At 43.4% G+C, this 13216-nt stretch overlaps 1 protein-coding gene across 2 annotated transcripts in view; it reads left to right on the forward strand.

Annotated features, from left to right (window-relative positions):
* PRRX1 (paired related homeobox 1) overlaps positions 1 to 13216 on the forward strand; it is a 442220-nt gene that overhangs the window by 334683 nt on the left and 94321 nt on the right. For both annotated transcript variants that reach the window (XM_078658485.1, XM_078658491.1), the window contains exon 3: positions 12080 to 12261. In XM_078658485.1, coding sequence (XP_078514611.1) covers positions 12080 to 12261 — 182 coding nt within the window. The remainder of the gene's footprint in view (positions 1 to 12079; positions 12262 to 13216) is intronic.

Here is a 13216-nt window from a genome sequence, read left to right on the forward strand (position 1 = left end):
GCGATGTTGCGATGATCTCAGGTGAAGAGGTGAAGCTTGTCTCTGCAGCCACCAGAACCAGGAGGTGTCGACGACAACCAGTAGCTGGATTTGAGCTTTCCCACAAAGGATCTAGTTGACTTCGGTGTCAGTATCCAGATTGTACCCTACAAGCCTTGGCAAACGCAATCCATGCAGGAAGTGAAGATTGGCTTCGGAGCAGACCAGCAAGGTCTGAGGAGCTTCTCCTTTGCAGGGAAGCTGGAGGAAGCCTGGGGAAACCAGAAAAGCAGTTTGGTTTCAAAGGTTTGTCTTCAGGGGGCTCACTAGCCAGTGGGCTAGCAACCGGGGAGACGCATTGAGCTCAAATGCAAGAGCGGGTCCCACGCAGCACTCGTGGAGTGTGGAGGGCTGAGCTTCGGTGCAAATGGCGCTCGGGTCTGGGGCTTCTCGTGCCCAATGCACAACTGCAAGGGTACCCCGGTAGTTGAGCTGTTAGCAAAATGCAGGATGTCCAGGGTGTCCGGTCCCACGTCTCTCATGTCCGCCACGGGTCTCAGCTTTGCTGTGGATGTAGGTCGGAGTCAGAGAAGTCTGAGAGTCCAGTTCCTGTGTCACTGAGTCTTCGGGTTCCTGCGGGAGCGTCGACAAAGCAGACCGGCAAGTTACTGGTGGTGCCTGTTTGCACAGGGTGGTCACTCCGTGACCACAAGGGAGATGTCTTCAGTCTTCTAGTTGAAATAGAACGTCGAAGGTCTAAGAGTTCTGTATCAAAGTTTCGTTCCAGGATAATCTAAAGTCCTGGGGACACAGCTCCAATCTTTACACTAAGAAAATGGGCTGGATTACCTGCTAGGTCCCTCCTATGGGTGGACCTGGGAAGGGGGTGGTTACACCCCTTTCCCTTTGTCCAGTTTCACGCCAGAGTGGGGCTGGAGTGCCCCAGCAACTGGTTTGAACCGGGCTATGCATGGAGCACCTTGTGTGCCCCAGGCAGTGTCTCAAAAAGCATCTGCTGATGCAGCCCTCCCTGTCCCAATACACATCTGCCTAACTGGGGAGGTGCTGGAATCTCCCTGGACAGGAAACCTATTGTCCAGGCCTCCCCTGCCGGAGTTACATCCAGCAGCAGGAGCCCAGACTTGTGTCTGTGGCAGCAGCATCCATTTTGTGATGCTGGGGCTCTGTTTAACTTTAAACGGGTAAAGCAGTAACTACATGTCTTCTCCCTCTAGAAGGGTGGAATGCTACCCCCGCCACCAGCACTGGAGGGGAGGTAGTATTCCAAAGTGTTTGACACCTTACACGACATGTTTTGATAAAGCCAAACCAAAGTTGGCATTAACCACGAGGATTATAATGCACTTATATGGTATGGCTACATCATAGAACGGTTGTATGATGGAACAACTACCACTTGAACTACTACAGTCTAAACAACTACTCCTTAACCACTACTTAGTCTAAACCACTACAGTTTTAACAACAACTATCTTTTACAACTACTATGCCTTTACCTCGCTTGCCTTTACCCCATTAATGTATCTATTTTACTGGTAAGTATAAACGTGTGTGTGTGTTTATATGTATATATGTTTTTATATATATATATATATATATATATATATATATATATATATATGTATGTATGTATGTATGTATGTGTAATGGGTTTGTATGTACCTGTAAAACACTTGCATTTCGTGGTAAAGGCATGCATGCTTAAGACATATGCGTTGTAAAGTTAATATTGGTGAGTATATGTATATATATATATATATATATATATATATATTTATATTTATTCACACACACACATGCACCCCTTTACTTCCTATTAATGTCATAAAACCCCTTTCCAACCAAAAAACCTACACCCACCCCAAACCTTTAAAATCCCCTTTCCATCCAAAAACATATATACCCACCCTAAACCCTACAAATTCCCTATCCACCCAAAAACCCACACGAACCAAAAACCCTAAAAATTCTCTTATAATCCCAAAAACCCACAACGACCTTACAATTACCATTGCCACCCAAAAACCCATACCACCCTAAAATTACCCTTTTCACTCAAAAACCCATACCCACTCTTAACCCTAAAAGTATACTTACCACCCAAAAACCCATACCCACTTCTAAAATTGCCCTTACCACCCAAAAACCTATACCCACCCAAAACCCTAAAATGACCCTTGTACCCAAAACCCCACACCCACCCTAATTCCTAAAAAATTCCTTTCCACCCAAAAACCCATCCAAAAATTCCTTTCCACCCAAAAACCCATCCATACCCTAAACCCTAAAAATGCCTTTGAAATCTCAAAAACCCATACCCACCCTAAATCCTAAAATTTCCCTTGCAATCCCAAAAACCCGTACCTACCCCACCCAAAAACCCATACCCACCTTAAATCCCTAAATTTCCCGTGCCACCCAAAAACTCATACTCATCCGAAACCATTAAAAATACCCTTGCAACCATATAGATATATAAATATACACACATATATGTATACATATACATATGTATATATATATATATACACATATATATTACACAAAATACTTACCTTTAATACTTACCAAAATACTTACATTTTAAAGTATTTTTTTAAACCGTTTCCTAAACTTACTTTGCTAAAAAAAAATCCACTCTACAAAACCATATAAAATACAGCCAGCCACCATTTTTTTCCATAGTAATACATATTTCATATACAATCCAAGAGTGCCATCTACTGGCCAGAGGTAGTTGTTAATTTATTAGTGGTTAAAAGACTTGTGATTCAGGTTCAGTCGTTGTTAAGGAGTCGTGGTTCAGGCACTTTGTTATGAATGAGTCGTTGTAAAGGGCGTTTCCCCATAGAACAGCTATAAGGAGATGGTTCCGAAAGTTGCAGAGGGGCTCAGCTCATTCTAGGGCACCCTCTCACATAAAACCAAGCACTCTGCCTCCAGGATTGTCGAGGCCTACCATAGGAGTGACTTACAGGTGCATATGTGTCTATATATAAGGAAGATATAGATATACCATAAGTAAGGGGTGATTACACCACCTTACCCAAGCTGAGTGATCAGCCTGTGGTGTCAGTTTGGATCGCCAGCCAGGGGTGGCCTTGGATGCACCTATTCCCTGGGTACCTATGGTACACTATTCAGGGGCTCACAAAGGTGACCCAATACCCAATCAGGTATGTACCTAAAGTACATGGTATCAATTTAGAGAGATAACAGCGGGGCTGTGGGTCTGATTAGCAGGCCCACAGCCACACTAAAGTCGAAAAACCAGAAAATCACATCAAAAAGTGGGGGTGACCATAGGAAGCAGACCCTACTCTCCTACAGCGACTATAAGATTACAGCGCACAGCTTATGCATTATTTAATGTACAAGGCAAAAAGATAATTTTTTCCTCAGAAAGCACAACCATTGAAAAACGTGGCTTTGAACCCATTACTTTTGGAGTAAGAGTCAGAGACCTTAACCACTAGGCCACCATGAGGCAAGGTACTAAAATTCAACAACAGCACATTCAATTAGAGGAAACACAGGTCCCTACAGAGGGTGCCTTGAACCATTAATGCTGGCCGCCAGACACTATTGTGCGCACCCGGGAATACAGCTATCCTGCATCGCTGCCCCCGAATAACGAACAAAATCTGCTCTCTGGTTGCCTTACACACAGTGGAACGCAGTGCTCGCACCCTCGGTCCGTTAGCACCCAGAGCCGAAAAAAAAACATTGGGCAACGAATCACATCACAGACCGATGGGGTTAAAAGGTCACTTTTATTTCAGCAACGACAATTCAATACAATAATGCAATCAATGAATTTGCATGTAACCCCACCCCGCCACCCCTTCTTGATCCCCCATGAAATATCCCCATATCGATCCCCAATTAATTTCCCCCGTATTGATCCCCCATGACTTTTTCCCCACATTGCTCCCCCATGAATTTTCCCCATATTGATCTCCCATGAATTTCCCCCCGTATCGATCCCCCATGACATTTTCCCCATGTTGATCCCCCATGAATTTTTTCCCCATATTGATCCCGCATGAATTTTCCCTTGTATCGATCCCCCATGACTTTTTTCCCCATATTGATCCCCCATGAATTTTCCCCCACCTTGAACCTCGACCCCAACCCCTTAGTTTGTCCCCCTTCCTCCCTCCTGCCTCATTCCTCTGTCCTCTGTTTTCCCTCTGTCCTAAGCTATTCTGCCTGCCCCAACCCTTCCTGCCTGCCTCAATCCTGTCCAAATCTGCCACCAGGAAAAAAACCCGCAAAGGCGTTTTTCCTGCCCCCCTCCCACCCCTAAGGATTTGAGTTGTGAAAAGTTCCCCCTTTGAGTAAAGATTAAATCAAAATCCCCAACTGGTTCAGTATCAACCGTTCATTTAGATGAAAATACCAGAACATAAAATACTGTTGCCAAGACACAAGTAAGGGACTGTCGCTAATACAGCCCAGCCCTCAACTCCAAGTTGCAATCCCAATATATCAAATAACTTTCTTTAACATTTACCAAATACAATTCTTTTGGTATAAATGAAGGGTGAACCCCATCAGGTTTGAAAAATCTTAGGTTAGATCTATAATAACTTTGTTCAGCCTTCATGATTGCCCACTTTAGAAAGGAATGTCCCACATTCCAGACGCTTGCCTTGTATGCCGGAGAAGAGATTTGACGACCTGGAAAGAAACAGATGTTAGCAAGACCAAAAAATGATGTCTAAAATTCATTCAAATCTCTAACATATCTTAAACAGCAATTTGTTGTCCAACGGCCCATCCCTCGCAGCTGTAGTAAAGAAAACCCCCTTCTGACAGCTTCTGAAGCTGCTCCTATTCTAAAATAATGGGTACCATATTCTAAAGGATTAAGACCTAATAAAAGCAAGGATTTTCTCAAGACCGCTCAAAGCTGTAAAATGATTAAGACAGACCCATCCTGATTCTGAAAAATGAAATTATTATTTGTATAACTTTCAAATTCTTCAAATTGTAACCAAGCTGACCATGGGCATAGCGGACCGCCAAGCTTCCACAATGCCACAGAAGCCCCTTTTCTTCTTTGGTCTGTTTTAAATGATTCAAAAAGAATATGTAATGAATTTGGTGTGGTTGACACATTGGAATATTTTAGCCCTTGAAGAAATGATTTATTTAACAACTCTAATATCTTAAAACCTCCAAAGAATAACCATGACATCCAAACTTTAAATAATGAAACTTCCAATGTGGTACAAGAAAGTTTTGGCAGTGTTGGTACAATCCCCCACAGTAAGGAAAAAGATATAGGTTTGCGCAGCACAGTGCCACGCCTCTTTATTTTAGACCAACCTAGTAAAATTCTCCTTCCCAACTCACCAGAAAAAAATGCCTGAAAGCTTCCCCGCAACGGTGGTAGGAGATATATTCTTGTAAATGTTGCTCAGAATTGAAACACAGTATGTCATTGTTTCGTAGTAAAGAGCCTACTTGATCATTGTTAAGACAAGCCGCAACTGACTTGAGTAACTCCGCCTAAGCCCTTCTGTAAGCTAAACGTGTGCTGATAGCAAGATAGTGTTCCACCAAAATGTTTATCTTCAGCCGGCTAGAAACCATACCTCCTGAGGAATCTGAGTTTTTTTCTTGGTCTGCTTTGGGTGCCAAACCATGGAATCTCTGCGACGGGGAACAAGATAACGCATTTGCTATATTATTGTCCAGACCAGGTATATGCTTAACTCTAAATGTTATATTAAACATCAAGCAACACAGCATGAATCTCTGCAACAATTTAAGCAGACGTCTCTTTTGCCATTTGACCAGATCCACTACAGTTTTGTTGTCGACATGAAAAGCACTGATTTGTTTGCCAAAATCGTACCCCAAACTGTCAAAGCTATGATCAGGGGAAATAATTAAAAGAATGCAATACTGCGATTCTCATTAATCCACTTATGAGGCCATGGTTCCGCGCACCATTTTCCATCCCAAAAAAGCCCAAAACCGTTAGCTCCTGATGCATTAGAATTTTTTTTGTACTGACCATACAAAGCGTTCTTCCAAAGACCTGATGGGAACACCATTGAAACCTTTAATAAACATAATCCAAACCTCGTAATCAGATCTCGTGGACAGAAACACTCTAAACCTGTAAGGAGAGAGAGAAACACCAGCCACAGCAAAGCCCAACCTCCGACAGAAGGATATCCCAGCCTTTACTACCCTGCAAGCAAAGTTTAGGTGCCCTAGTAACTGCTGCATTTCAAACAGAGTGAGTTTCGGTGACATCTTAGCATGTTCCAACAAATTCATAATGTCCTGCACTTTAGTAACTGGCAACCTGGCCCCAATTTTCACCGCATCAATCTCATTACCCAGAAATCTGAGGCATGTAGCAGATCCCTCTGTCTTCTTTTTGAGCCAATGGCACACCTAACTGTTGCATTAAAGACTGAAAGAAATGGAGTGCCTTGTCACACTGTTGTGATCCTTGTGATCCGATAAAAAGAAAATCGTCCAGGTAATATGACACTTGAGAATGACCTGATCTAAATGAGAAAATCCATTGCAAAAAAGATCTAAAGTCTTCGAACAACTGACAAGAGACTGCACAACCCATAGGCTAAGCTTTGTCCACAAAGAAATGTCCTTGAAAGTGTATGCAGAGTAATTCAAAGTCTTGTGGATGAAGTGGAACTAACCTAAAAGCAGCCTTTGATGTCACATTTGGCTAACTCCGCTCCTGAGCCGGCCTTCTTTACCAGATCAAGAGCCACAGCCACTAATGCAAGCTGCACCACAGTGTCTTCCTTGGCAATAAAATCATTCAAAGACAAACCCTGGGGCCAGGATAAATGTTGTATCATGTGAAATTCTCCCTGAGTCTTTTTAGGAACCACTCCCAAAGGAGAAATGACAAGATTGGGAAGGAGCCAAGAAAGGAAGGCGCCATCCATCCTACCCTCAGCAAATTCAGAGTGTAATTTATGAGTCATGAGCTGTGGGAATTTTTTTCAGATTTCAAGTTTTGGGCAAACCTGCAGTGTTTAGGACCCTGATAACCGAGCTTAAAAACTTTCTTTAAAACCCCCACTCCCATTTCAAAGTTTTTCCCCCGTGAGGATACAAAAAGTGAAGCCAATCACAGAGCTGGGAATATCAATTGGTGTAACTGCTTTTGAAGTAAGGCTGTATTGGGGCACCCCTTCTTCTAACTAGACTTGTAGGGAAACCAGATCTTTGTTCGCTAAAACATTGCAAAATGGCATGTTTGCCACCGCATTTGGAACATTCATGCCTATATTTGCATTGGATTCTTCTGTCAGAAACCTCTGTTTAAATTCCAGCAGGCTCCTGTTGTGAAATCTTGAGATTTTGCCCACCCTTCCTGGGGTGGGTCTGTTAAGAACAATAGCAATAGCAAGCCCACCAGCAGTATGCATCAGAGGGGGAGGTCTCTGGGGGATGCATCCATTGCATCCATAATTTGTTATCCTCATCACCCCAAGGCTTCTCTGGAATGAGGACTAGACGGGCTCTAAACTCTTCGTCATAATGTAGTCAGGCAAAACGTCTCAAGTCTGACTGAGCCTTTCTAATTGTATCCAAGTATTTGAAAATTGAGACCGAACGGTCTGGAAATCGTATACAGTAAACACTTGTAATAATCAGAAAGGTCGAGATTCAATATTAGTGAGAACCCTGGGTCTTTTAACTAGCTCCCAAGCCTCCTCCCTAGAGCCTTCTGTCGATTGAATCTCCCTGTACAGAAACTTGAACACAACCACAAACTCTCCATTACAAATTTCGTCTTTGGTATGCTTGTTAAGATGTGAACCCAAGGGTATCGACAGCCTCATATAGGGAAGCCTTTTAAAACCTATGACTTTGTCCTTAGCATCCTTCTCCCCTAGCGAATTTGTGTCAAACACCACCAATTTGTCTTGAACTATATCAAGCTTAGGCAAAACTACATTTTGTAACAGTGAAGGCGACTCACAATGGGAACAAACGTTAGCCTCTGCGGCCTCACCGACAACTCCATCTGCTTTACGTTTCCTAGAAACCTGTCTTATAATGAATATCAATCAGCGGCTCACCTGCTTCACAGGGCTTGTCCGGTGTTGAAAGCTTTTTCTTGCTGGCGCCTTCAGATGCCGTCGAATATCGCTCCAATCCCTCCAACTCCTTTCAGATTCTTTTATCTGCAAAATATTAGCAAAGGAAATCTTGTTAGTAATCCCCCCCCCCTGTATGGAGAGAAAAAAGGCTATTATACAAAATCATCATCGCTAGCAGGCTCACCCTCTTCCAAATCAGATAATTCATTATTGCAATTAGCATGATACCGCCTGACGAGCCACACTGCAAGATGGTTGGGCTCCTTCGCCCTCACGACCATCAAAGTGTCTCCAGTTCACCGCTTTTTTGGACTGTGTAATTTTGTGGTTGGACGAATGCTTAGGAAAACCCGCTTCGTGATTTTCCTTTTGCTGATGAAGAAACAAACAGGATGCTTGATACCTGTTCAAAGGTGTATTCCTGCACCTGATGCCCGTTTGCAGACTTGTTTTATCATTGGCCTGCAAGATACTAGAACTCGCAGACATGTCGACTCACATTATCTCTGATGAAGTAGCAATTTTCTTTACCCTCATCGCGAAGCCATATCCATTGTCCCTGCCCTTTAAGCTCACTATCATCCCTGACTTAAAGAATCACTGATGCTGCCAACCTCAAAGCCTAAAAAGAGAAAATAATAAAGGAATATCATGTTTAGTAATTGAACTTAAGCAAGCAGTGGCCTGAATAACATCAACATTGGCCCTATGTTAAATCCCCACAGGTGGCGCCATTACCCCATTTTCTACCAAAAGCACGTCCTGTCAAAGCCTGACCCAGCACCCCTGGGTCCAATAAAAACCATCCTACCCTGCGTAACAAAGCTGCCCAAAAGACTCCCTAACGTCCGCAAGGACTCAGCCATAATTTAAAATAAACAAACAACAAAAATGCTACAAAAAAACACCAAAAACGGCACCAAAAAACAAGGCGCTCCACAATAACGCATATTCCTTACTGTCATGACAACTTTCACCATAGCCGTAAATCACAACCCTACACCCCATATATAAACCCGACAATTTTTTATTACATGATATTTAGCCCACTGTATTTTCACTGTCAGTTATTCATTCACAAGCTTTAGAAACCAAAATAAGCACAAGGCATATCTGTTTTTATCACTCACACTAAAAAATGTTTAACGGCTCATAATAAACAAAACCAGGGACATACCCCCAACTGGCACTAATAAGAACGCAGCGTTTGAAACCACCGTGTTCTAGAGCAGGCGCCTCGCCTGCGTGCTTGCTCTGGGCAATACCATGCCCGAATCAGCCCGGGTGTGGACATTCTTCGAATGCCAGCTCCAAGCCCCCCAATGACAGACTCCCTTATGTAGAAGCAAGGGAACAGAACGAAACATCCTGCTCCCCAGCCCCAGCGGACTGCACCCGCCTGGCACTCAGACTTAATCCAGATCTTCAAAGCGGACCTCAAATCTCTTTTATTCCAAAGACACTTTCCGAACTAATTCCCTCCTTCTCAGACCCCGCCGGGAAGTTCTTTAGTCATTGTAAATTTGTCACATATGTTTATATTTTTGCTTGTACATCCTGTGCTTGCTGTGTTTGAAATTGTGTTCCTTTTGCCTGCGTTGTTTTGATTCTATGGCCTGCTCTTGTTTGCCAGGAAGTTCTTTAGTCATTGGAAAATTTGTCATATTTATTCTTACTTTTGCTTGTACAGTCTGTTCATGCTATTTTTGTTTGTTCTATTCCTGCAACAGTTCTCTCATGTAACGTAACTGGTTCTATTGTACAGTGCTCCGCCACCTTAGGGTAAAGTCTGCGCTTTATAAAAAGGCATTAAATAAATAAATGCCCCCACCTTACCTCAGCAGCCCCATACTGGCTCGGGTCGATGGCAGATGGGAGCCGATCCGTTGCGGTACCTTCATCGCTCCACGAGTTGCTGCCCACTACACCTACCCAGACACAGGAAGGCCACTGAAGCAGGCAATCCAGGTAGCACCAGGGATATTCCGCAACGAGGAAAAAGCCAGCTTACCGAGGCAAAAACCCATGGAGTAAAATACCTGAAAAAAAGGCAGCTTGAAAAAAGGCGGTTTCATCGCCACGTTCCAAGCAGCAGGGCAGGAAAGTCCTGGGAGCGGACACAGCAACGAGGCCGTCGGGGGCAGCCAGGCGAAGAAAAAACAGGTAACTACGTGGGGATGCACTCCCTCTTTTTATCCTCACCACTGCCCCTCCGACCGCCCAGGCGCACCTCCTCACCCCCACTGGCCTATCAGCCAATCACCTATCACGGGCGTCCTGCCCCCGAAAATTCAGGATTGCGGCACCACCGTTGGCGCTGCTGGCACCGGTCTGAACCAGCCTTCACCTGTCTTGAGAACTTGCCATTTGGTGTTGCCCCCTGGGCCACAATCCTAGGGGCAGATTTATGATAACTGGCGCATCCCCAGGGATGCGCCAGTTATCTTGCGCCGCTGCTCCGCCACCCATGGTGCACCGCATTTACAATGCGGCGCACCATGGGGCAAAAATGGCACAGATGCGTGACGCATCTGTGCCGTAAAGGTGGCGCATTGCTGGAGTTGCGTCGCAAGCGCGATGTAGCTCCAGCAAGGCTCGGGGGTGCCCCATCTTTACAATGCTGCGTCAAGACCTACGCCTGCTTCAAGCAGGCGTAGGGTTTTGACGCAGCATTGGCCTGAAAGTGACTGAGTGAAGTCTTATAGATTTCACTCAGCCACTTTTGCGAGGCGCACCTGGACCGGAACGCCCACCCTGCGCCGGAACGCCTACAAGTGGCGCAGGGCTTTACAACGTGACGCATCTGCCTAGATGCGTCACGTTGTAAATGGGTCGTAGGGATGCGCCACGTTCACGCCGCAGTTGCGTGACGCAAACGTGGTGCATTCCCAACATAAATCTGCCCCCTAGTGTCTAACGGACCGTATCTACTGTGAGGAAGAAGAATGCTTCTCCCAGCTCATTCTCAATCCCAAGCAGGTCAAGTGCGACCTCTGCTTTTCACCTCACTGATGCCCAGTGAGTGATGTGAATCTGGTGCCATCATGGTTACCTATTTGACTTTTGTAGGGATGGGCAGGCAGGCACCTGTTTGCCACCTCAAGTGCCGCTGTTTGTTCTGCACAACTCATGCAACCCCTCAGTCAGGCTGAAGACTCTCGAATCATATGAAGTTCCAGCTCAGAACTGAGTCGGAAACCGGTCAGTCCCATGGACAAAACTGTTGAATTTCTCTAGTTCTACCCCCTCTAATATGCCCGTGGGCCATGGATGAAGAAAAAAACGGAGCCTTTTTGGAAGGTCCAAGTAAGCTTCCATTTTGGGACATGGGTTGCTCTGGCATCTCTCACATAATTTTAAACTGGTGTATAAATCAATGTTAATGCAGTTTTTAAAGTGGAGTGGGCACATATTTGAATTTTAATGAGCATGTTTTCCAAAATAACATTCATGATATAATTTTTTAAGCGATTTTTATAATTATTTTTAAAGATTAATACTTTAAATTTTAGGTTATGTTTGTACATAAATTCATAAACATATGATGTACTATGTCATTATTTTGTAAGACTATATTGAAAGTTAAGTTTACAAATGTTCAATTAAATTGGTGGAAAGTTACTTATTTTCACATATCGTGAAAAATATACATTCTATAAATGTTTCTATAACGAAAGATTCACCAATCTGCATCAAACTGCAGCCGTACATCAGTGCCCCTCTCAGATATGTAATTGTTATTTTCCCCGAACAAATGGGCTGGTTCACAGAGATCCATTTAACCACACTCACCACAGACTTATACACAACTATGAAAATGATCTTTTATACACATGCATGCTTGAAATATGCTTACATGTATTAGATTATTCTTTTTTTGCATGGGACCCTACATAAAGAGTTGTGCTTGTGAGTACGTTAAGAAAGAAAAGAATAAAGCCTAAAATATTTGGTTCTCATTTTCTTACACACAGGTATGGTTCCAGAATAGAAGGGCAAAGTTCCGCCGAAATGAACGTGCCATGCTGGCCAATAAGAATGCCTCCCTCTTAAAATCCTATTCTGGGGACATGACAGCTGTTGAACAACCAATAGTACCGCGCCCTGCTGCACGACCAAACGAATATCTATCGTGGGGTGCAAGCTCTCCTTACAGGTAACTATATTCCCCCATCAGTTATCAAACAAATATTGTGTTTGTTCATGAATTAAAGCGTTGTGTCCATGATTAAGTAGACGTGTTTATGTTCACATTTTCTTTTATGACGTCAAGTAATCATTCACCTACGATTAAGCTTGTATTTTCATGTTTGAAATATCAACAATTTTTAGTTTCACATCTTTTTATTTATGCGAATATAAAATGCATAGACAATCACACAAGTACGGGACCTCAATACAAATGAGACATATTGTGTTATAAACAGAAAATGATACGCAATTAGAAAAAAAAAACATATAACACTATAAAGGCACCATATAGCAAAAAGATTAATAATTACTGTATTAAGAGGCTGATTTAAATATTGGCGGTAAGCATTCTATGTAGCAATGGAGAGTTTGCTTACCACGAATATATTATGACCTGTCCAATGACTTTATATGCAGGTGGACCATAGTTCGGCAATGGCAGAGACTACTGGCCGTCGGAGAATTGGCTATATGTCCGCCTGCCCGATTTAGATGGGAGGATATGTAGGCATTATTCACTGCCTGTCACTCCAGGAAACACTGGCAGAAAGGGCTTTAAAACATGTAAAAGGCCTCCCTCGCTATGGAAGAACACTCCCATGACAGAGGTACAATGCTTTTTTTATTTTCAAAAACAAAAAGACCCCACTTCAGGATTTTTCACTTTGAAAATAAAAAATGTAAAAAGTTTGGTAGATGAATCCGTCATGTTGATGGACCCGTGCAACAAACTTAAAAAACCATTATTAGAAACAGTCATAATGGTGTTTGCTGTCAATGCTTCAGAAATGACCGCCCACTTAACGGTCAGTTCTAAAGATAATCGGCGGAAACTCCGTCAGGGAGATGCAGTAATTTTCTCCCTCACCCGAACGGACTTGCATCCTCCCATCAAATTATAAATCAGGCTGTGCATTTCT

The sequence above is a fragment of the Lissotriton helveticus genome, chromosome 1_1 (genome assembly GCF_964261635.1).
Source record: "Lissotriton helveticus chromosome 1_1, aLisHel1.1, whole genome shotgun sequence".
NCBI lineage: Eukaryota > Metazoa > Chordata > Amphibia > Caudata > Salamandridae > Lissotriton > Lissotriton helveticus.